This window comes from Ictalurus punctatus, chromosome 8, assembly GCF_001660625.3.
Source record: "Ictalurus punctatus breed USDA103 chromosome 8, Coco_2.0, whole genome shotgun sequence".
Lineage (NCBI taxonomy): Eukaryota > Metazoa > Chordata > Actinopteri > Siluriformes > Ictaluridae > Ictalurus > Ictalurus punctatus.
In genome coordinates this window covers 11,843,905-11,869,717 of record NC_030423.2, presented here as the reverse complement: position 1 = coordinate 11,869,717, position 25,813 = coordinate 11,843,905, and the positions used below count along the sequence as shown (strand labels likewise).

General features: G+C 38.3%; 1 protein-coding gene across 2 annotated transcripts; it reads right to left on the bottom strand.

Annotated features, from left to right (window-relative positions):
• Positions 1-703: 703 nt before the first annotated feature.
• Positions 704-25,608, bottom strand: LOC108269305 (transmembrane 9 superfamily member 2). 2 transcript variants are annotated; one of them, XM_017475100.3, is made up of 18 exons: positions 25,304-25,608; positions 24,818-24,885; positions 24,636-24,729; positions 18,916-19,043; positions 18,630-18,759; positions 18,336-18,463; positions 17,893-18,004; positions 17,717-17,796; positions 17,462-17,567; positions 15,960-16,001; positions 15,304-15,436; positions 15,052-15,171; positions 13,732-13,789; positions 13,483-13,642; positions 5,702-5,853; positions 5,483-5,594; positions 3,763-3,934; positions 704-1,333 (listed from the first exon to the last, which is right to left on the bottom strand). In XM_017475100.3, exons 1-18 carry the CDS (start codon positions 25,433-25,435, stop codon positions 1,266-1,268), a joined length of 1,995 nt encoding a protein of 664 aa, XP_017330589.1. In that variant the 5' UTR covers positions 25,436-25,608; the 3' UTR covers positions 704-1,265. The 2 variants fall into 2 exon arrangements, with proteins under 2 accessions (XP_017330589.1, XP_017330590.1); XM_017475101.3 differs by lacking the exon at positions 15,960-16,001 and having other exon boundaries at positions 25,304-25,607.
• Positions 25,609-25,813: the final 205 nt, after the last annotated feature.

The following is a 25,813-nucleotide window of genomic DNA, read 5'->3' as shown; positions in this document are numbered from 1 at the left end:
ATGAAAACATTTTATCAATATTATTAATAATAAAATGAATAATGTATTGAATATTTGAATTGTTCAATATTTATATTTTCAGCAAGGTTATAGCCTGCTATTTTCACGTGAATGTTAATACAAGACAGTCATTTGATGTCTAAATTCAACCAACATTTGTTCCTCTGTAGTAAATCAAATATTTAATGAGTAAACAATTAAGATCCTTATAATGCAAGGCATTTAAAAAAAAAAAAAAAAAAACAAAAAAAAAAAAACCCTGTACTTATATTAAGAACTGAATTGTTTTAAACTATGTAGATAAATATTGTAATGATTTATATTGTGTTTTATTTTTGTTTCATGATACAAGAATCTTTAGCTATACCTCACATGATTTTCAATTAAAAGGTCTTGAAGCAAAGCTGAAACAAAACTTTGTCTCTGTCAACTTATTAAATCAATTCCTTTCTTGGTTTTACAAAGTCAATGTGCGATAGCCGTAAAAATTTAACAGGTTGTTGACGAAAGATACAGTAACAGTCATTTTAAAACCCAATCATTAGTGATGAATAATCCCTTTTAAATCCTTTATTATTATTATTATTATTATTATTATTATTATTATTATTATTATTATTATTATTATTATTATTATTATTATTATCAAATCTTTTCACCTTTTTGCAAAGACTATTTTTATAAAAAAAACCACAACTAAAAATGACACTGGATTCCATATTTTAACATTCAAATTATAAAACTTACAGCAGAACAGGTTTAAAATAAATAAAATTTAAAAAATAAAAAATAAAAAAAGAGGAAAGGAATGATCATATTTGGAGATTAATATAAAACCATAATATATACACACATGAGATCTGAATACCTTTTCTAATCTGAGATCAATGTGTGCTTAAGGTTCAGGTAGCAGATGGCCTCCCATATAGATTTATTTGATCACAATTTATTTTCCTTCACTCTTTTACAATTTCTAGAGTCTGCAATTGGGAATGACAAGTTAACCCTTTCATGTGCAAATGTTTGAGCCTGCTCAGTTCTGCTTTTCTCTCTAGCCAGCTTGTCCATCACATTCATAATGTTCAAAACATGTTAATTGTGCAAACTAAATCAACCAAATTACATACAGTACAAACAGAATTATGACAGTAAATCTAGTTTACAAGCAAAGAAGGACATTTCTCCCCAATAGTCTGCCACTCGAAGCTCAACACTGAAGATATTTCCTCACATTGTCCAGAGAGTCCAGTGCTGAGAGTCCCACTTTAGTCCACCTTCACCACACTGTAGATTTTATTTACAAACCAGAAGCAGGCAAAAAAGCCAATGGTGCCTGTGGAAAGATGGACAGATGAGACAAGTTGGATATGAACAAATTCATCCGTGAATCATTCAAAGTATTTAGACAAGAAATGTGGTATTCATAAAAAGCAATCTATTTTCTGTACAGCTTCTTACACAGGGTCATGGGTGAGACTGAAGCCTATCTGAGGGGACTCTGGGCATGAGGTGGGGGACATCCTGGACAAGGTACCAACACATCGCAGGGCACAATCGCGCACACACCCATTCACACACAAATACTACGGACAATTAGGAAATGCCAATCAGCCTACAACACGACTTAAGACTGGGGGAGGAAACCCCTCCAATGTTTTCAGCTCTCCATCAGCTTTGCCATTTTCAGGGGCGTCAATAGAACATAAATCAGCTATGCCGTGAACAGGTTTGGTACCTTACTGGCAATTGTCTTTTGTCAACAATCCCTTTGATCAACAGTTTTAACATTTATGAATCTGCTGAGATTTTAAGGTCAGTTCGGCCTATGAACTTCGCCAGGTTCACTGAGGCAACAACATTAGGCATACAGAGAGGGAGAGGATGAAAACCATGAACCACAGCTATTAGAAGTCGGTACAGGTTTAATGCATCCCACATATTGGCATGTGTGGGTGTTTTCAACTAGGAACAGCTAGATTGTGCTGTTACCATGTCAACTTCTGACTACCTCTACCTAGAAAATACAAGCACTCTGGGAAGTGTGCATCGTAAGCTGTACACAAACATGTTCCGTTTCTCTTTAGATTCTTGTTTTCATGTCTTAAATGTGAGGTAATTGTGATAAGTGCCTTCGCCAGGGATTCTGAAGCATCTATTAGATGCCATGGCAACATATAAACTGGGAGCCTGATATTCATGATGGAAACAGCGGTACCAAATCGAAGACTATAATAGCAAAGCCATACAGAGTCCTGCAATCATATGTGACTGTAAGGAGTGCTCTATGTAACAGTCAATTGATTCAGTAATGACCGTAAATACTCTAGGCCTCTATTATCTACACATACTACCAGCATAATTGAAGACCATCATCATTTCAAGATGGAAACCAAGAAGCTAGGATTCAGCATTAGAGTAGCTTGTGGCTAAAGCTATTCAATGACAGGAGAGAGCGTGAGACCAAGGATGATTTTGCAACCCAATGCTGAACAGATGATCATTTCAGGAAGATGGGAAGCAAAATAAGGTCAGCAGTCAGTGTGCTATTTATATAATACACACACACTGTATGCAGTTTGCTTGGATCATAGCTGGATCATTTCCTTTAGCCTCCTCCAACTGAGAAAAACTGGGGAAGATTTCATTACAACCAATGACTGGGCTACTATTTCACATAAATTAAAAAACAAAAATGGGTTGAAATATTTATAATAAGTCTCTTCATTAACTCTTGGCCTAAACATCTCTACTGAAGCAGAACATGAAGTAAAGAGTAACAATAGGAGAGAAAAAAATTTCTCAAGTGTGGGGGTCTGTGATGGTTAGCCAAGTTACCACAGGAAAAGACCTAAGTGACAATATAAATAAATAAATAAAAAAAAAAAAAATTTATATATATATATATATATATATATATATATATATATATATATATATATATATATATATATATATATATATATATATATATTTAATAATATAATCCGTATAGATTTAAATCGTGCAAATTATAGCTCGACACTAATATTTCCATACGTCAACACTGAACTTTTAAATCTGCTCAAAAATTCGTTCAGTCTTCTTGGAGGATGGGTTCACTTTGAGTCTGGTTCCTCTAAGGTTTCTTCCTGGGAGTTTTCCCACGCCACCGTTGCCTCTGGCTTTCTCGTTAGAGATAAATTCATACATATAAAAATGTACACCCTGAATGTATACATTTCTATAAAGCTGCCCATTGTTAAAAGTGCTTGCTATACAAATAAAATAAACTAGAATTGAATTCCAAGATCACAGATAACACCAGCACAGGTGTGAAGTAATTTAAAAAAAAAAAAAAAAAAAAAAAAAAAAGGGTTTGACCAAAGAAAAAGGCAAATATCCGCCAGCGTAAGCATACAGAAGCTACTGCTACAGAGGAATGGGAACAGGATACAAATCCTGCATATTCTAAAATGGTTACCAACACAGGCCACTTCGCAACTTATTGACTTATTTCATCACAGGCTGTGTAAACAGAGCAAAAGGATTACATTCTGCTCCTTCCTGATTCTTCCTGCCCCACAGTATCCCTATAAAACTCAATGTCAACTGCCAGGCTGGCGTTTTTGATTGATGCTTCTTATTAAAATGACTCAGTTTTTATAATGTTTAAACAATGACCAGTTACACTGACGTGACACATTTACAAATTACACGGTTATCAGGAACACCTTTTTTTTTTGTTTGTTTTTTTGTTGTTTTTTTTTAAAGCACATCACTCACCTGTGAAGAGGAAGAATATGAGAACCATGATCATGGTGTAGCCAAAGTAAAGTATAGTACTGGCAGCTCCCTGGATTTGAAGTTTGGAAAAGAAATAATGTACAGCATAGATGAAGAGATAAACCGCAGTAAATCCACTAGTGAGGAATGATCGCCACCACCAGTGATAATCCTGTAAACAGAAAATAGAAAATAAAAATAGGTGGGCAAGTATATAGACACAAGCCTCTTGAAAACTCCACCATCACGACAGGATATTCAAAAGTTTTTGTCTACAGTAATGCAACTGTGAAAAACATTTGAGCACAAGACCCATTTGCCAAGGGTTTTCCTGTTTGAAATCATTATGAAAACTTTGCAGATATTTATGCTCAAGATAGACCCTTTGAATTAGTGTTCTAGAATACAGAGTGCAATATACTGTAATACTTTCCAGATGTGAAATACTATATACACTAATCACATGTACAGTACTGTGCAAAAGACTTAAGCACATGCAAAGTAATGGTGTAGAGCAAAGATGCCTTCAAAAGTTAGGAAATTAAATGTTACAATATATAAATAAATAAATGAAACAAAGGGGAAATAAATTAATAAATGAGCAATAAATAATAAATGAAACAAAGGGAATATTTGTTGATGACCCTTTGCTTCTCAGGTAGAATTTGTGTGGTTTTATAAGGAAATGAGCTGTAAGATTTATTGAGCATCTTGCAGAACCAGCCACAGTTCTTCTGGAGACTTTAACTGTCGCACTTGCTTCTTAAGCAGAAAGCATGCTTAACTTTCTATGCATACGCTAGGGACAGCGTACGCTACGTGTGACGCAAATTTCATCATCAGCAGAGTACGTGCGCCACACGATTTTCGCACGTGCACATTTAATTCTTTTGCATTATTTAGTTGCACAAGGTTTGAGACAGTGAGCCAGGACCATTGATTGTCAAGGTAGTTGAAGAAAAAAATGGAATAAAAATGGAAGAGACGGAACCGAGTGCAGGTTAGAAAGTACCCGCATTTGTATAATTCTAGCCTTAAAGTATAAGGATTTGTACACTGGTGCTAATTGTGCCCAGAAATTGCCAGAGCATTGTTCTTCGTTGTCGTCCTTCACACCAGAAGAACTGCTTTACTGCTCTGTACTGACTCTTGTAGACCAGGAGGGGTAGTGCAAGTTGTCGTAATGCGCATGCGTCGATCGACTGTGTGCGCGTACATGCCAAATTGAGTATTCTTTGAAAGGCTATGCGTACGACTGCATGCATACGTGTAAAAAAAAAAAAAAAAAAAAAAAAAAAAAAAACCCCCAAGTATACCAGAGACTTTATTTTTGCAGCAAAATCCAGCAGCCTTCATTGTGGTTTTTGTCTAAAAAGTTTCTTACCACTTAATATGTTGGTTTCTTTAAAGACATAGAAAAAGGTGTGTGTCACATTTAATTTTGTGTTGGAAAACTAATGTTTGGGAATCTAAAAAGGTATTTGTACTGATTCGATAATGCAGAATAGATAAAATAAAAAATCTATAACAAAGTTTGTACAAAAAAAAAAAATTAAATTAAAAAAAAAAAAAAAAAAAAAAGGGTGGGGTGCCTAAGTCTTTTGCACAGTACTGTAGATATGTGAAGAATTTCACAGACTTATTAATATATTACAAATAAAAATACATCCATAAATGCACAGGAATTTAAAAACTTTGACATCCCGGTCTACAGCCTCACCTCAGCACACAAATGAAAGTAGCAGAGCAGAACCGTGGCTTCTGAACATGTGATGAGGAGGATAATAAACACCAGGAACAGGAAGCCAAACATATAATACATCTGATGAGACCTGCAAGTATAGAAGGTCAGAAAATGTCCTGTTTGTAAATCTTACAGTAACAGTGGGGTGTATAATTGCTATTATTTGAATAACTCATAGGATTATTATGAGGGTACCAGATGCTGTTGAGAATGAAGAAGAGTTGGATGAAAATGCAGCCGAAGGGCAGGATGCCACCCATGATGATGCCTGGAACAGGTTTGGTAAAAAAGGACTGCGTTGGGATTTGCCGTGGGATCTGGTTTGTTCGCACTGGCACTTCAATCACCTGTTGAAAAAAATAATAAAAAGCCATAAACGATTAAAATGAATACGGTTTGAAACCGACAGTGTGGGATTGCAGCACACACTGTACACAGAATCAGGAGCTTACAGTGATTACAGAGAGACATTTTGCTGATGCCACACTAAATGAGTGTCAACAAACTTCCAAAAAATTTGTAAGGACAAAACAGTATCTTTTGTTTTATTTATTTATGGCTCATTTCTAGTATTCTAGGGCTGCCAGGATACCCCTACTGAATGTGAACTTCCAAAATATCCATGCAGGGACAAACAAGCCACCACTGAGTTTCTACAACCCCCAGGAATCACTGTTGCACAATATAGTGTCATCTTGTTAGTTGGTGAAAAATGACACACCAAGAAAATCTGTAGAAGCTGGACACAATATATGCATTTCCTGGTTAACATCTTGCATTCTGAAGTTATGAATGTAATGACAGGATTAATAAAAAAAAAATTAAAATTAAAAAAAATTTGGGAATCGATGAGGGATTATGTAATTTATTAAGCTATTAAAAGCAATAGATAACCAGAGGATCTGTTTTAAAATAAAAAAAAATAAAAAAAAAAAACCCAACACACACACACACACACACACACACACACACACACCAAACTGTATATTCATAATGAGATTTTCAAAATTACTTTCACATTAAGTTCTTTTCTGTCTGGGAAAGAGAAAAAACTAATGTTCCAATGTAAACTGAACAATTAGCAAAAGACCTCATCTGTCTGTTGCTAAACTCAAGCATCTCAAGTAACAGGAAAAGACCGGAAGATACACATTTTGTAAGACATTAACGATTTCTCACCAAAATCATAGACTAGCAATGTGCTGTTAAAAGTAGAGTTTCTGTGTCTGCACAAGACGCTGAGGATGGCTTAACGCCGAAACGCGTTAAGTCTTGTTTATAGTCTACTCCCATTAAAAAGTAATAACATACCCTTTTGTGGGGTCCCCCCCCCATCCCTACCAAGTTTTATTTGACGCACACCCAAAGAATTGGTAAATATTGGAGTTGTTCCCTCAGTGGGTCTACTGTTTCCCTATAAACCATGACCACAAGTACAAAACCAATCACGTACCTCTGGCAACCTCTATAAACATACCACCTTACTATCAATTTTCACTATGCAGGGAGAATAGAGAGTTTAGTACCAAAAAAAATAAAATAAATTTTAAAAAAATAAAATGTATGAGAGCACAAAGTACATATGAAATAGGGATGTAACTGAATAAATACATTTGGCTTGAACAGAAAATGAATCCTTAACAAAAATGAATACAGATGTGAACAATTTGTATTTTGTAATTTGCGTTGTTTTTTTGTTTTTTTTGAGAAAGCTTCAAACAAGATGTGTGCATTGGGATCACATGAACATGAGTTTTTTCCTTTAAACCTGGGTTTGGGAGTTTGGGAGAGGTTGCTGTGGTTGTGGTGTGGTATGTCTTATGTCCAGTCACGTGAAAAAATAAGTATACCCCATGGAAATTATTGGCTTTTTTGACATACTTGGACAAGCAAACATTTGGACCGCTTTGAAACGATCCACGATCAAATGACATAAATTTGACATTTTGTGGTCATTTTCACAATTTAAATTAACAAAAAAACAGATCAGTCACATGGAAAAAGTAAGTACACCCCCTACATTTATCATACCTTCAAATCCATAAAATTAGAACCAGGTGTTCAAGATCGGGTGTCCGTGATTAGAACCTGCTTAGGGAGTGCAGGTGGAACTGGTCTTATTTAAACCTCTCATATATCTAGTATCTGGTGTTCCCCTTGTATTTGAGGTGTGTGGTGTCATCATGCCAAAATCTAAAGACTTCTGGAAGGCCTTCAGAAAAAAGGTTATGGATGCCTAGGAGTCTGGCAAGAGATTTTAAAAAGATCTCCAAATTATTTGAAATGCATCATTACAACGTATTACAATTATTACATAAGCCCAAGAGCAGACCGTCTGTTGCAAAAAGAAGTCTCCAAGAACCCCAAAATTTCATCACAGGATCTGCCAGTAAGTCTTGCAACTGTTGGCGTCAAAGTGCATGCTAGTAAGATTTGGATCGACAGCTCGAGTGTCTGAGAAGGAGGAGGAGGAGGACGACAATGCTCTGTGCTGCTCCTGAGAGCTCATCTCAAAACAAATGGTCATAAAAGACTACCCAGACCTCAAATATCACATTATGAACTAATATACTGACCAAGTAAGTAATTTCCACTACAAAAATACTCCAACAAAATTCATGCCAGTGAATTCTCTACTTCCAGGTCAGTGAGCTGTCTATCAAAAGCTCACTAGCCAATGACAATAAATCGCTGTTAAGCCCGGCCGCATGAGATGTTTGTGCCGGAATGGGAAATGTAAACTTGCAAAGCGTAACCGAAAACTCTGACAGTGCATTCCTAACCAATGATTAGAGTAAAGGATGCTTACAAAGAATCCTGTTTATTTGAAGACCATGTTACATTTTTTGCCATGGAGTTTGTTTGTTTTCAGTTTCAGAGTGTTTTTCTTCCCTCTCATTGTATATTTTGGTTAGGTTCTTGAAAAACCATGCTCAATACTTTTGGCACAAAAGGGACAAAATATTTTAGGTGCTCACCAAAATATAGCTACTCTGCCAAGTTTACTAAATTTCCTTCACCTGTTTCAAAAGATAATAACTCAAATAAACAAGTCCAAAATGCCTTATTACTTGAACAGGGACTCAATTTAATCCCATCTTTAAATATTAGGCATATTCGTGAATTGAACGGATGCTAAACCGTATATCCAGATTTAGGAATAAGTAGGGATGTGGGAAAAGTGATCAAATCGTTATGTAACACTGATATTAACCAAGCATCCAGTCACTTTTCATTTAAACACTTCAAATGAGCAAAAAAACAAAAGATGCTAGACAGACTCTGATAAAGTCATTACAAGCAGTGATGAAAGACTATGGCTTTAAAGTACACACTTATTTTCTGCAGCAATAAGGGAATACTCTTAAAACATATATTTAACGCATGTAACTAGCTTTTCATATTGGAGTTCAATCAAACTATGCCTCTACACTCTCATAAAATGGGACTGGACAAGCACATTGCCTTTACTTTCCTGGTTTGCTAACTAATGCATATATTCAGGGGTTGACGAATAATTTCAACAACCCAATTTGCTTGACGTATAACATCAAAACCAGCTAATACAAAGTGATGCCTTACACAGAACCCATATCATCTTCAAGCTGTCAGACACATGACATCAATTTCCACATGCAACAGATGATTATTTGTCCAATGTCTGGCTCTACAAATCAGTTTAGAGTGTCTGGTTGGGGGGCATGAGCAGGCTGCCTTCGTTTCATCATCCCAATCAATCCAGACACCTCACTTCTAGACCAGCTCTTCCCCCTCTACTCTCCTCTGTAATCACTTTGTGACTTTGTTGAAGTTCTCCGCATACACAAGAAAGCATTCAGTTGATTGTCACCGCCGCTGAGCGCAAAGTCTTCATGCCAGCCTTTAAAGCGCACCTATTATGGTTTTGAAACGTGCCTAATAGTGTTTTAGGTGTCTCATACAATAGATTTACATGCATCCAAGGTCAAAAATCACCTTAACGTGCTCATAATTTAAATTTCAGCATTACCTCCCCCCAAGTGTCAAAAACGACATCTTAAATGATCCGTTCTAAATGATTCATTCTACACTCCTCCTTTCAGAGAGCATACTCTGCTCTGATTGGTCAGATGTCCCAGTCTGTTGTGACTGGTCTACTGCTGTCAGCGAGCAGCCAATGAAGACCAGAGGCGGGGCTTTTTGTTACACACCTATGTAGGTTTGTACAAAGGAAGGAAGTAAGTCTGACGACTCGTTTCAGCTGTTCAGAATCTGTTCCTTCTTTTGGGAGTCAATAACTCAGTTTGTCAGGTACTTTGATCTTTGAAACTTTGCAGACTTTTTACATTCACAAACAGCTCTATAACACACATGAACGGTAATATCTGAAAATCCATAACAGGTGCACTTTAAGGTTATGGGTTTTTGTGTGTGTGTGTGGTTTATGATCACCAGATGAGGCCACCTTGCCAAGTCACACTGTAAATGGTACATTTGAGCATATGGCTAGCACAAAATATCATGGATCAAACTGAAGTTACTGGGAAAATCACTATTTATTTTAAACATTCATACTGATGTGATGATGCATTTGTTATATTGTTCAGTAGTGTTGGGCTTCGAGACCACTGTAGCAGAGACCGAATGAAAAACCAGGACCATAGCCAATGGTGTCAGACAAAGACAAAGTTCAAAGACGAGAGAGACAAAGATCACACATGGCCCAATCCATGTGAAGCTCAAGAGCTTTTCACACTGTGCTTAGCCCAGTGTTATCATCGTCCTAAACCCTGCTTTTATCCCCGAGTAGAGGAATGTTTCAGACTTGTAATTTAGAAATGAAATTTTTCTTGAATTAACTAGAATAACCTAGAACAATAATCTACTTTGGCATTATAATTTTCTACTAATAAGTACACATACATAGGCTCATACAAATATAGCTACGTTATTACACGTACTTGTGCTCTATTACTTTGAACATGAGAAGATGAAGTATTTGGAAACAGTCACCTGAAATTTATAGGCACTATAAAACTCTGCATCGTGGTTTTTAAATGCTAATCTTTATCTCTTTTGTGTTATAAAGTTTGTTATTTGGGTAAACAGTTACCTGTTTTTCAGTAACCATGTTATCTGTACAGAAGTTTACATAGTCAGGTATTACTTCTGTAGTTTCATCAATATCAGCACTACGGGGGGAAAAAAAATAAAAACAACCCCATCTTACTCCGTGCATAAAAAACAGCCGTTCAGAGACTCAGTACTGCCTTCTGACCACACCAACACATCTTTAGTCACAGGTTTAAAACTTTTCCAGACTATCCTATATGTTGGAATAAGGTACACTGTATTGTGATCACTTTCTAGAGGGGGACTTGATTTTGCATTATACGCCTTCTTTGCATTCACATAGCATTTCTCTAAAGTTCTAATCATCTCTTGTGGCACACTTAATATATTGTTCAAAACCAGATGACGACAGTTCCAATTTGCAGCGTCTGAAGTTTCCCAGTATAAAAACAGGTGCACTGGGTGTGCATTGAAGTTGTTGAACACAGTCATTAATTTGCTCCGCAGCTCTTATTGCATTACCAGTGGGTGGAACATAAACCCCACAAATAATGATGATATTCCCAAACTCTCTCAGTAAACAAAAGGGTCTTAAACTTAAGCAAAGCAGTTCAACGTCGGTATTATACCGTAGAGCTCACTGGGAACACAAGCCTTCACTCACATACACGCACACTCCCCCACCTCGGTTCTTTCCTGATGCTGCAGAACGATCGGCCCGAACCAGAGAGAAACCATCCACCTCATACCGCTAGCTGGCCATGTCTGGATGAAGCCATGTTTCCATGAACACCATAAAGGCCTGCTTCTCTGTATTCAAAGCAGACCCTGGCTTCAGTGTGAAGCTCCTCAAATTTTATTTTGCAGAGGTCTCACGTTGCTTATAATTATTCCATAATTATATATCTATTTCCACGTCAGCATAGACGCTGACCTATACCACCCCTTCGTGCTCTCCTTCTTAGGCGTCTTTTATCTGAAAATTTACTCTCAGCGTTCGGCAAATCTGGCAAGTCCAATAGACATAGTGGGTACAGTAGACCGAAGCAACAAGAGGGCATCTCGTGTATGTTATATGCAGCCCGCTGTTCCTTTTCGTAATTGGATATGTTTGGCAAACCACAGTCACAAGCACTAAGATCAATATCCAAAAAGAGTATCCGTTTTTGAGCCGCCATTCATGTGGACATCCTCAGTGAGCCAATAACCACAATAGAATAAAAACTACTTAAATCCTGAAACTAGAGACCCATACATATATCCCTTTCAGACAAATAGGGATGAAACGGTTACCGGTTTCAAGATAAACCACGATTCAATTCCCAGACAGTTAGTATTTCCGTGTCACATTTAATTATCATTTTAACCGTGCACGATTATCGTGATTTATCACACACACACACACACACACACACACACACACACACACACACACACACACACACACACACACACACACACACACACACACACACGACGCTGGCGCAGCATGAAACACTTGTTTTTTGAGAGTGGAAACAGGCAGTGACAGCGCTCAGGAGCTTTTCCAACCTTCCAAGAGGACCAAATCCGAAGTGTGGTCATATTTTGGATTTTATTTAAAAAAAAAAAAAAAAAAAAAAAAAAAAAAAAATTTAAATGCTGAAAAAGGGGGCAACACATCCAATCTGCTGAGTCATCTTCGTGACAACAATCCATCACTTTTAGCTCAATGAATGACTTGGAGAAAAGTATGAGGAAAAGTAAATAGTTGGACACAAAATAGTGAATTGTCTTGAAATAAATTTCTTAGCAAGTGCATCGCTTTGAGCCAAGACAAGTTCAAACAAGACAGTAACAAACATAAGTGTGACATTTAAGGGATAAAGTACATTCATACCACTAATACACGGCTTTTCAAAATAATTGCGGGGACATGAAATAGTGGTTTGAAATGAAGGTTTTAAAATTTTACCTGTTCTTTATTATTTTATAATCCGTTGACGTCTACAAAAACAGCCGTCCAACACAAATACTGAAGAACTCTGATTTCAGTTTCAATACAATCAATAATTATAACAGAGACGCACGATGACACCAGTTGTGTTTATATGAAAGGAGAGAGCGCGAGACATGAAAAAAGACAGAGTTTCAGGATGAGCGTTGTGTTATACTGCGTGGCTATTCATGACGGTAATAAACAGGAAATAGCAGACCACGGATTGACCAGAATCAAGAATTTCAGAGAGCCATGTAATAAGAGGTTATGTATTTACTCACCCAACCAACATATTTTAAAATATTTGATCATTTAAAATGTGTGCACAAGTTAATAATAATAAACAACAACAATAACAACAACAACAACAACAATTATTATTATTATTATTATTAGATTTGCTATTCCCTTGTTTTCAGAGTGGGCATGCAGCAGGCAAACCAAGTGATGCTCCTGGTTCCTCGTTGACTCACTCCTTATCTGAACCCCACAGAGAATCTACGAGACACCAGACCCAACAATACAGATGGGCTGAAGGCTGCTATCAAAGCAACCTGGGTTTCCAGAACATCTCAGCAGTGCCACGCGACATTGATGCAGTAATTCATGCAAAATGAGCCCCGACCAAGTATCGAGTGCATAAATGAACATACTTTTCAGAAGGTCGACATTTCTGTATTATAAATTCTTTATTCTAATATTTTGAGATAGTGGATTTTTGATTTCCATAAAAACTAAACTATTTAGTAAAACTAAAAAAATATTTCACTTTATGTGTAATGAATCTAGAATATATGAAAGTTCCACTTTTTGAATTAAATGGGGGGGATTTAAGTTGCACAATATTCCAAATTTTTTTTTTTTTTTTTAAATAAATAAAAAAATAAAACTACACAATCCATACATCAAGCCAAAAAGTTGTACTAAATTCAGAGCAGTAACTCACCGGTTTTTTGAAGCCGACGTATGCACCTACAAAGGTGAGAGGAACGGAAATACCAAACCACAGTGCCAGGATAGCTACCAGTATTGAGAATGGGATGGCAGCAGATGAGCCCTCCACCCACAGAATCAGATTCATCAAGAAGAAATCCGCAAACACAATGCTGTGAAGGACAGTGTTATAACGTCAATCTTAAAGGCCCATCTTGTTATGGACCACTTTTTCCTCATTATACAAAACAATTCAACATACCCAGGACACAAAAGTGCGGTCAATAAAACATTTGTTTTCCATTTGTCACCACCAAAACCTAGAGAGAGAAAAAAATTAAAAAAAATAAAAACAAGAAAAAGAAAATTGCTCATTTATATAATGACAATCAACTGGTCATATATCTTGCAGTCAGTATTTGTGCTGTCTTATAAAAGAAAGCATTATGATTAAGTATATTAGTAAGCGTGCATATGCATATTATATATAAATAAAATATCTCTCCGCACAGACACACTCCAGGCCAAAAGTACACAAGTGGGGTTTTTAAAATTATTTAGAATTAAAGCAATTTGCCAAAACTCAAGCCCTTTATTGGCATCTACTAAAAATATCAATAATAAATATCAAATACAACAATCTAATGTACAACTAAATATTTTACTCTTACAAAATGAGTGTTGTTTATATGAACAGTGAGGTAAACCAATGAAGTAGGTGAGATCTGAGTAATAGGGTCAATATTAAATAACTCAGTATGTGGAGGCCGGCTGAATTCTGGCAAACAGCCAATGGGGGGGGGGGGGGGGGGGGGGGGTTTCAAAATTGCATTTCTGCCAACAACATACTTTGGCACAAATGCTAGAACTTTACTTATTACTGAGATACAGACAAAACAAAAACATTTAATTTCAGGAAAACCCATCATTTTCAGAACACATACATACACAAAGACAATGTCAGCATGACCCCACACTGAAAAATTTAATGTGGTTGGTTAGATTAAGAAAAAAAAAAAAAAAAAAAAAAAATACATATGGGTTACATAAAAATATTACATTTCTCATCAAAATGTTATTTCATTGCTTATGCTAAACTTAATTCAAGCACTTTCTAATTAATTCTAACAAATTATGTAAAGTGGGTGTGATCAATTCACATAGTATTAACATAAACCAATTACATTATGAAATCTTGTGCAGATGTTGCCACTGACAGGTACTAGAACTATAGCATTTCAATTAACATGATTAAAAAGCATGTGTGGTAGAATAGAGCAGCGGTAACATGGCAGTTGCAGAATGCCAGCAACCTTGGTTCGATCCACAGCTCAAGTGAGTGTGACGTTTGATTTTTATTCAGGCCATTGAAAATACATGATCAAAATCACGTTGGATGTACGAAAACAAATGATGTTAGTTTAACTCGATTTGATCGTGTGGAACCGATGTACGCATTTGAATTAAGTAAATTCAACTTAAAAGTGCACGTCAAGAGTTTAAAGTTAAATGCCCTGTAACATTTGGTAATGGTGAACATAATTAGCAATGTGACAGTCCTTTTAATAGGCGATATCCTTACTCTTGTACAATCTGGCTGATACATATCCGGCAGGTGTGCCCAGCAGAACCCACAGCACCACTGCACAGGTCATAAGGGCTCCTCTGTTCGCTGGAGACAAAAATCCAAGGCACGCTAGAACTGAAAAGAGGAGTTTAAATAAATATTGTAAACAGACCAAAAGCAGGAGTCCACAAAGGCCTTGTATTAAAATCATATACACAAAAGAGACAAACAAAAATTTCTCGAAGAGTTATTTCAGGTTTTCCTTACAGAGCGTTATGAAGGTCATGATGAAAATCTGTGTGCCCTGCCCTAGAAAGACAGAGAGTAGCATGCCACTCCTGGGCGGTCTGAACACATCCCCATGTACCTGCTTCCACCCTGACTCCTCCTGGGCATCCTCCTGTACCACAGATAACAAAAACAGATTACAATGACTAAACTTTGCCGTATTTAAATTAGAAACTAATTATGAGGGGGGAAAAAATTTCAAAAAAAGAAAAGGAAAAAAAATAAATTAAAAAAAAAAAAAAAAAAAAGAAGACAGGTACATCCTCACTGATAGTTGAGCCATTTCTCAGACCCCCAATAAAGGTTAATCAGATATCAGGTACTGAGTGCTTTCATCAGTTATCACTTGCCAAGCACAAGCAAGAGGACACATCTGAGATATGATAAAATATGGTGCAGAAATAAATGTGATTATATGTCAGTAAATTTCAGTCAGATATTTGCAGAAATGAGAATGCATGTATTTGTAATTTTTTTTTCACATGATTCCAGTGAGAGAAATATGACCGATACACCATATTTTACCACAAAGAAACATCCCAGAAATTATTCATTCAACAGTCACCCCAAAAATAAATAAATAAAATAAAATCACCCTAAGAAGATATGCAAACAGGGCCTGGAAATAGGCTTACATATACAATGCCTGACTGTAGGTGGATCTTAACCAAGTCTGCCTGCAAATGTTACAAATGAGATTTCAGTGGCTGGCATTCCCATGGATGAATCCACAATGCTAAAATAGACAAGTGCTGTGAAAAAGTATTTGCCCCACCATGATTTCTTCTGTTTTTTGTGTCTCTCTCATATTAAATAGTTTTAGATCTTCCAACGAAATACAACATAAATCAAAGGCAACCTGAGAAAACACACAAAAAGTTATGCAACATCCATCACCAACGTGAAACACTGATTGCCCCCTTAAAATTAAAATCTGCTTCTTCCACCTTTCGTGACGATAACTGCAACAGAATGCTTCCAATAACTGGAGATCAATCTTTCATTTACTTATAGGACTAGGATTTACTCCTATGCTTTGGCTCATTGTCTTGCTGCATAATCCAGATGTGCTTGAGTTGCACTTATGGACTGAAGACCGGACTTTCTTAAGGATTTTCCGACAGAGAGCAAAAATCATGTTTCCTCAATTACTGCAAGTTGCCCAGGCCCTGAAGCAAGAAAGCATCCCCACACCATCACACTTCCACCACCATGCTTGATTGTATTATGTTCTTTTTGTGGAATTCTGTGTTTGGTTTACGCCAGATGTAATGGGATCCCGGTCTTACAAACAGTTCCACTTTTAACTAATCAAACCACAGAAAATTCTCCCAAATGGTTTGAGGATCATCAAGGTGCATTTTGGCAAATTTCAGATGACCCATAATGTTCTTCTGTGTCAGCAGTGGTTTTCTCCTTGCCACTCTTCTATTGATGACATCCCCCCCCCAATGTCTCTCATATAGTGGAGTCATGAACAGTGAACTTTGCTGATGCAGGAGAGGCCTGTAGGTCCTTTGATGTTGTCCTTGGCTCTTTTGTGACTTGCTGGATGAGTAGTTGCTGTGCTCTTGGAGGAATTTTGGAGGGTCAGCCAATTCTGGGAAGGTTCACTACCGTGCAGAGTTTCTCCATTTGGAGATAATGGACCTCACGGTGGTCCTTTGGAGTCCCAGAGCCTTTGAAATAGCTTTGTAATCCTTCCCAGACTGATATATCACCTTCTTCCTCATAATTTCTGGAATTTCTTTCAATTTTGGTATAGTGTATTACTGGGTAAGACCTTTTAACAAACTTCATGCTGCTGAAAAAGTTCTATTCAAGTTTTGATTTGATTGAACAGGGTTTGCAGTAATCATTTACAAACTGTATTTTGTGTTTACTCAGGTTGCCTTTGTTTTATCTCAGATTTTGTTTTAATTACTGAAACAATTTAGTATGAGATACAATTTACAATACAAAACAATTTAGTATACAAAAACAGAAGAAATCAGGGTGGAAAATACTTTTTCACAGCACTGTATATTTATTATTATAATAAATATGCTTTATTATGCATTTGTTATCTTAATAGATGGTGAAAATGCAACTATTTAAAGATGTTATTAAAGCAGTTAATAGGAAAGTACTACTGTACCTGGTCCACCTGGTTGTACCTGGCGATGTCCTTGTGAAGTGTTCTCAGCATGATCATGGCCACCATGCCAGAGAGGAAGAGCACAATGACGAGAGAGTTCATGATGCTTCACAGAACACAGAGTAAAGGGTCATTAATATACATGTGGACACCTGAGAATACGTACACTCTAAGACAAGTCTGGAGAGGGAGAGAGAGAGAGAGAGAGAGAGAGAGAGAGAGAGAGAGAGAGAGAGAGAAAGAGAGAGCGCTCACCTAAACCACTGGATGTTTGTATGAGGCATGGACACCAAAATGTAATCCCACCTTGAAGCCCATTTGATCTGATCTGTGTTCTGAGAAAATAAATTAATAAAATTAATAAATAAAGTCAAACTCTCTGGATACATTTATGCTTATAAAAGGTTTCTATAGAACATCAGTGAACTTACCTCAAACTTGACTGAATAAGAGTAGATCACTTCCAGATTACTACTGAACTCTTTTGGTATGTCCATGGGCGGCCCGTCACATGTCCGGCTGCTTTCCTCACCGTGTTTAATGCTGAAATAAAAGCGAGTCATCTATTATCCATCCACCCATTTTTGGGAACCGCTTATCCGACACAAGGTCATGGGGAGCATGTGGCCTATCCCAGGGGACTCGGGGCACGAGGCAGGGGATACCCTGGACGAGCGCCTACCCATCAACAGGGCATCACAAACACATACCCACTCATGCACTATGGACAAGCACAATTTTCTATAGACTCACTTATTTACAACACAAATTTGCATCGTTTTTAAATAGAAGAATTTTCAGTCTTGAGAAGTATACAAGAAGTAAGAGAAGTATACAAGTTCGATGAGACATGTTGATGGCTAAAACGGCTAACCTTTTTGGCTCCAGTCGAGCACCAACTAGCCGAGCACCTGTCCAACTCTCATTTTCCCCACTGTGGTAAGTTATGGTGATATCCACATGGTTGAAGAGGTAGAAAGTATTCTTCTTGTTGAACTCCGACTTAACGCAAAAACAGACAGCGCTATTACAACACAGAAATTCAAGCGACAATTGAAGCTAGAAGCTCGCACATACAGAACTCCAGAATTTTATTATTTTAATTAGTATTTTGCGGCGGTTTAGGGATCACAGACTCCAGTAGCTGTTTAGCAAACAGCTTACTCACGCTGAGAACACATGCATCCTTAGATCGTCCATCGAAGGTTACTAAGCAACCAATGGGAAAGCCAGGATTACAGTACTTTTGATTGTCCTCCACATAATAACACCATGTTACAGGCATGTTGTCAACAATCCTGCGAACAACATACAATTTTTATTCATGACAAAAAATGCATTGACTATTCACACTGAAAGTGAAACAGCCACCCCTTTATATGTTTACATCTATAAAACTGTTTCTTAGCAACTTAATAAATGTTAATCAACAAAATAAATTCAGACCCACTCACCAGTGATGCTGGTAATTCAGCTCCATGCCTCTCTTAAGAAAGTCCAAATTAGCTTTATCTTCCTGTTTAGATGAATCATATGTTTTTTTGCACACTATGTGGCAAGGCTCATCTTTCCTGAATTTGAACTGAAAAATAAAAGTTTATGACTGCAATGGAGTTTAAAACGTTTGAAAGTCACAAGTGATGAGCTCAAAACATACAGGAGTCACTGTTTAGTTGTATATTTTAAACAAGATTTGTTTAATGTTTTTAGGTGTTGTTTTTTTAATTAATGAAAAACGATCATTCTACAAAACAACTGTTTAGCATACATTTTTCCCCTCCTCACTGTGTAAGAGGACTGTGCTGAGGAGTCCTAACAAACTTCCATATATTCATAAGACATGTAAAACTTGTTGGCACACATACATACATACACACACACACACACACACACACACACACACACACACACACACACACACACACACACACACACACACACACACACACATACATACATACATACAGACAGTGAGTACACCCCTCACATTTCTGTAAATATTTGATTATATCTTTTCATGGGACAACACTGAAGAAATGACACTTTGCTACAATGTAAAATAGTGAGTGTACAGCTTGTGTAACAGTGTAAATTTGCTGTCCCTTCAAAATAACTGAACACACAGCCATTAATGTCTAAACGCTGGCAGCAAAAGTGAGCACACCCCTAAGTGCAAATGTCCAAATTGGGCCCAATTAGCCATTTTCCCTCCCCGGTGTCATGTGACTTGTTAGTGTTACAAGGTCTCAGGTGTGAATGGGGAGCAGGTGTGCTAAATTTGGTGTCGTCGCTCTCACACTCCCTCATACTGGTCACTGGAAGTTCAACATGGCACCTCATGGCAAAGAACTCTGAGGATTTAAAAAATAAAAATAAATAAATAAAAATAAAAAAATAAAAAGAATTGTTGCTCTACATAAAGATGGCCTAGACTATAAGAAGATTGCCAAGACCCTGACACTGAGCTGCAGCACGGTGGCCAAGACCATACAGCGGTTTAACAGGGCAGGTTCCACTCAGAACAGGCCTCGCCATGGTCGACCAAAGAAGTTGAGTGCACGTGCTCAGCATCATATCCAGAGGTTGGCTTTAGGAAAGAGACGTATGAGTGCTGCCAGCTTTGCTGCAGAGGTTGAAGGGTTGGGGGGGTCAGCCTGTCAGTTCTCAGACCATACGTGGCACACTGCATCAAATTGGTCTGCATGGCTGATGTCCCAGAAGGAAGCCTCTTCTAAAGATGATGCACAAGAAAGCCGCAAACAGTTTGCTGAAGACAAGCAGACTAAGGACATGGATTATTGGAATCATGTCCTGTGGTCTGATGAGACCAAGATAAACTTATTTGGTTCAGATGGTGTCAAGCGTGTGGCAGTAACCAAGTGAGGAGTACAAAGACAAGTGTGTCTTGCCTACAGTCAAGCATGGTGGTGGGAGTGTCATGGTCTGGGGCTGCATGAGTGCTGCTGGCACTGGGGAGCTACAGTTCATTGAGGGAACCATGAATGCCAACATGTACTGTGACATACTGAAACAGAGCATGATCAGTATGCAGTATTCCAGCATGACAACGACCCCAGAGACACCTCCAAGATGACCACTGCCTTGCTAAAGAAGCTGAGGGTGAAGGTGATGGACTGGCCAAGCATGTCTCCAGACCTACAGTGAGGGGAAAAAAGTATTTGCTGATTTTGTACGTTTGCCCACTGACAAAGAAATGATCATTCTATAATTTTAATGGTAGATTTATTTGAACAGTGAGAGACAGAATAACAACAAGAAAATCCAGAAAAACGCATGTCAATGTTATAAATTGATTTGCATTTTAATGAGGGAAATAAGTATTTGACCCGCTCTCAATCAGATAGATTTCTGGCTCCCAGGTGTCTTTTATACAGGTAACGAGCTGAGATTAGGAGCACACTCTTAAAGGGAATGCTCCTAATCTCAGCTTGTTACCTGTATAAAAGACACCTGTCCACAGAAGCAATCAATCAATCAGATTCCAAACTCTCCACCATGGCCAAGACCAAAGAGCTCTCCAAGGATGTCAAGGACAAGATTGTAGACATACACAAGTCTGGAATGGGCTACAAGACCATTGCCAAGCACCTTGGTGAGAAGGTGACAACAGTTGGTGCGATTATTCACAAATGGAAGAAACACAAAAGAACTGTCAATCTCCCTCGGCCAGGGGCTCCATGCAAGATCTCACCTCGTGGAGTTGCAATGATCATGAGGAATGATCACAGTGAGGAATCAGCCCAGAACTACACGGGAGGATCTTGTTAATGATCTCAAGGCAGCTGGGACCATAGTCACCAAGAAAACAATTGGTAACACACTACGCCGTGAAGGACTGAAATCCTGCAGCGCCCACAAGGTCCCCCTGCTCAAGAAAGCACATATACATGCCCATCTGAAGTTTGCCAATGAACATCTGAATGATTCAGAGGACAACTTGGTGAAAGTGTTGTGGTCAGATGAGAACAAAATGGAGCTCTTTGGCATCAACTCAACTCGCCGTGTTTGGAGGAGGAGGAATGCTACCTATGACCCCAAGAACACCATCCCCAGCGTCAAACATGGAGGTGGAAACATTATGCTTTGGGGATGTTTTTCTGCCAGGGGGACAGGACAACTTCACCGCATCAAAGGGACGATGGACGGGGCCATGTACCGTCAAATCGTGGGTGAGAACCTCCTTCTCTCAGCCAGGGCATTGAAAATGGGTCGTGGATGGGTATTCCAGCATGACAATGACCAAAAAAAAAAAAAAAAAAAAAAAAAAAAAAAAAAAAAAAAAAACCCACATGGCCAAGGCAACAAAGGAGTGGCTCAAGAAGAAGCACATTAAGGTCCTGGAGTCCCATGGGTCCCATATGGGACCTTAATCCCATAGAAAATCTGTGGAGGGAGCTGAAGGTTCGAGTTGCCAAACATCAGCCTCGAAACCTTAATGACTTGGAGAGGATCTGCAAAGAGGAGTGGGACAAAATCCCTCCTGAGATGTGTGCAAACCTGGTGGCCATCTACAAGAAACGTCTGACCTCTGTGATTGCCAACAAGGGTTTTGCCACCAAGTACTAAGTCATGTTTTGCAGAGGGGTCAAATACATATTTCCCTCATTAAAATGCAAATCAATTTCTAACATTTTTGACATGCATTTTTCTGGATTTTTTGTTATTCTGTCTCTCACTGTTCAAATAAATCTACCATTAAAATTATAGAATGATCATTTCTTTGTCAGTGGGCAAACGTACAAAATCAGCAGGGGATCAAATACTTCCCCCCCCCCCCCCCCCCTCACTGTAAACCCTATTGAGCGTCTGTGGGGCATCCTCAAACAGAAGGTGGAGGAGCACAAGGTCTCTAACATCCACCAGCTCTGTGACGTCGTCATGGAGGAGTGGAAGAGGACTCCAGTGGAAACCTGTGAAGCTCTGGTGAACTCCATGCCCAAGAGGGTTAAGGCAGTGCTGGAAAATAATGGTGGCCACACAAAATATTGACACTTTGGGCCCAATTTGGACATTTTCACTTAGGGGTGTACTCACTTTTGTTGCCAGTGGTTTAGACATTAATGGCTGTGTGTTGATTTATTTTGAGGGGACAGCAAATTTACACTGTTACACAAGCTGTACACTCACTACTTTACATTGTAGCAAAGTGTCATTTCTTCAATTCAATTCAATTTTATTTGTATAGCGCTTTTTACAATAGACATTGTCTCAAAGCAGCTTTACAGAAATATCAACACGGTATACAGATATTAAAGGTGTGAATTTATCCCAACTGAGCAAGCCACTGAGTGGCGACGGTGGCAAGGAAAAAAAATTCATTGTCACATTAAAAAATATAATCAAATATTTACAAAAATGTGAGGCATGTACTCACTTTTGTGAGATACTTATATTTTATATTATATATATATATATATATATAAAAAATACATAAAGTTCTAACCTGCATTTTGAAATGTTTAATTATTGGGAGTAATGTTTGTATAATATAATCACGTGTTCATTTTTAAGAAGGGTTCCAATAATTCGGAAGGGAAACCGAGCAAGATTAAACTACTGACTTTCAAAGTGATAGTTCCCAAAAGTAATTAACATCTTACACAAAGTGATCAAGTATATACAGGGTGTTTCAACAGTCTCCATTCATAGGGGAAATGAACACTTTAGCAAAATGTCTTCCAATATTTCTCATACTTGTATTGTATTATATAATACAAGTATGAACAATTGGTACACACACACAAAGTTATTCAACCCCCATTGCAAACCAGGTTAGTCAATATTTACAGACTTTCAACTGTTTGCAATGAACAAAACCAAACAAAAGCAATTGAAATAGTTCAATACAACGAATGCTTCAAGTGGGTTCCCCAAATTCAACTGAAAATGCAACTTATAATGATTTCTCCAGTTTCAAATTTATTCAACCCCTGAATAGAATTCCTTACAACAGCACAATTATTCAAAACAGGTGTTGTCTCAAGCACACTTGATGCAACTAATCGAAGGCTTCATTAGTTGCACCAGGTGTGCTTGGGCTGGCACACATGAAATACCTGAATTGGTTAGGGGGAGAAAATTTATTAAATACCTGGACGGGGCAGAAAAAGGAAGCTATCAACGGCTGCAACCAGATTTCTGAGAAGGCAGGTTGTGAAAAACCCTCGAGTGACTGCAGAAGACCTGCAGCTGGACTTGGTGGCAACAGGCACTGAAATTTCAGTGAGCACAGTAAGGTGCGTACTAACGCAGAATGTTCCAACAGGACAGTGATCTCAAACATACCTCAAATTCCACCAAGGCTTGGTTGTAGAAGAAGTCCTGGAAGATTCTACAGGGCCATCACAGTCACCTGACTTGAACTCGATAGAAAATCTCTGGTGGGATTTGAAGAAGACGGTTGCAGCACGCAAACCCAAGAATATCACTGAACCGATTCCTCAGGAACACTGCCAGAAGCTATGCATCTCATTTGCAGCAGCTCACAACAGCAAAAGGTGCTCTACTAAGTACTAAAGATGCTTGCCATGAAGGGGTTGAATAAGTTTGAAACTGGAGGTCATTAGAAGTTGCATTTTCAGTTGAATTTGGGGAAACCACTTGAAGCATTCGTTGTGTTGAACTATTTCAATTGCTTTTGTTTGATTTGTTCATTGCAAACAGCTGAAAGTCTGTAAATTTTGACAAACCTGATTTGCAATGGGGGTTGAATCATTTTGATTGCAACTGTACACACATACATTATTCATACACACACACACACACACACACACACACACACACACACACACACAGTCCTCCCCCAGATAGCAATTAAGAATAAAAAATAAAGACACATATTGAAATCATTCTCATGGCTGGATTGGAAAGCTTGAACAGGAAACATGGCAAGCCCATCACACGACACTGCTGCCAAACTTATCATCAAATTCAAAAGACTGGAAGTGTTGCGGACCAACCGAGACATGAGCGTCCACGAACATCCAGTGACGAATGCACACTCGTCATGGTGCTGATATACATAGTCCCTTATATATGGAGACTTTTGGGACATCCTGCAGTTATGCAAGACTTCTTCAGACAAGGTATGTGTGTAAACAGCATCATCAATCACTGTGTTTAAACTGGTCTCTGACTGAAAACATCGTTCTACCTTGTACGGTGAGGTCTCAATTCTCTCCCCGAACAGCACCTGCCCGAGGTTTTCTGAGGGCCTCTTCTCCATTTCATCTTTGCAAAAATCAAACCTGAAACCACACAATGATCATGTATAAATGAGAGTAGGGTAAGCAGGTATAACCTGTTAGTTTGTATTGAAGGCTGGGTCACACTTACACGTTATACTCATAGGGCAGGACGGATTCCACAGAGTCCAACCGGTTTACAAAGAGCTGGATCTCACTCTATAGAAGAAGTGACCGAGAGCTGATGTTAACTTATGCAAAGCTGTTCAAATGAACTGATGCAGTAGTGTGACTTTTCTTTTGGCCAAGATGTCAGTTTGCAACTAGCTATATATATATCGGTCAACATGCCCTAGGTACAGACGGAGGAGTTCAGGTGTCTTCTGTCACATCTAACTGCGGTATGAGAGGGATACTTAGCAAAAGATCTCCTCTCACCTTGCTTGCCTTAGTGTGGCGTGACTTGCACAGAAACTAAGCTAGCTACTTCTCACTCAGCTAACTCTGCTAGCTCTGGAGCGAAGTTACAGCAGAATGAGGCTGTAAAATGTGCACTGTTTCCAGTATATAGCGCTCTCTGTCCGCTCTGCAAACTGTCCGGAAGACAACCATGCAGGGGGAAAGTGAGAAATGTTACCTGACAGTCACCGGTTTTCTTGTCCTCTTCGCAGAAATTAACCGGAGCTAAACCCGGAAGGTAGAAACCAGATACTGTGCTAATAGCAATAAAACTGCACACAAGTCTAAAGCATAAGTCCAGGGTCTTCATTGTTCTGGCAAATTCCAGCTGGTTTAGTTTCCACTTCGTTCCTTTTCCACTTTGTCGGAAATAAAGATTGAGCGCTTGTGTTAACTACCCGTTTAGACAGACTACTAAGCTCTGTGCCCACAAGCTACAGCTTCAACTGAACTCATGATATCACCTATATGGCGAATGAGGGTCGGTGGTCATTTTTTCCTGCCAATCACAGTGATATTGGGCGTGGCCGAAAACCAGTATTTGTATTTAATAAACTATAAGGCGGGGCTTGTTGCTGCACCACTAGTAAACACCCCTCGCTGCGTCCTGGACGGTGGGGCGGGGTTATACACGTCTGGATGGAGAACTAGTGCTGTGTCTGAAACCGCTCACTCGTTCACTCGTTCA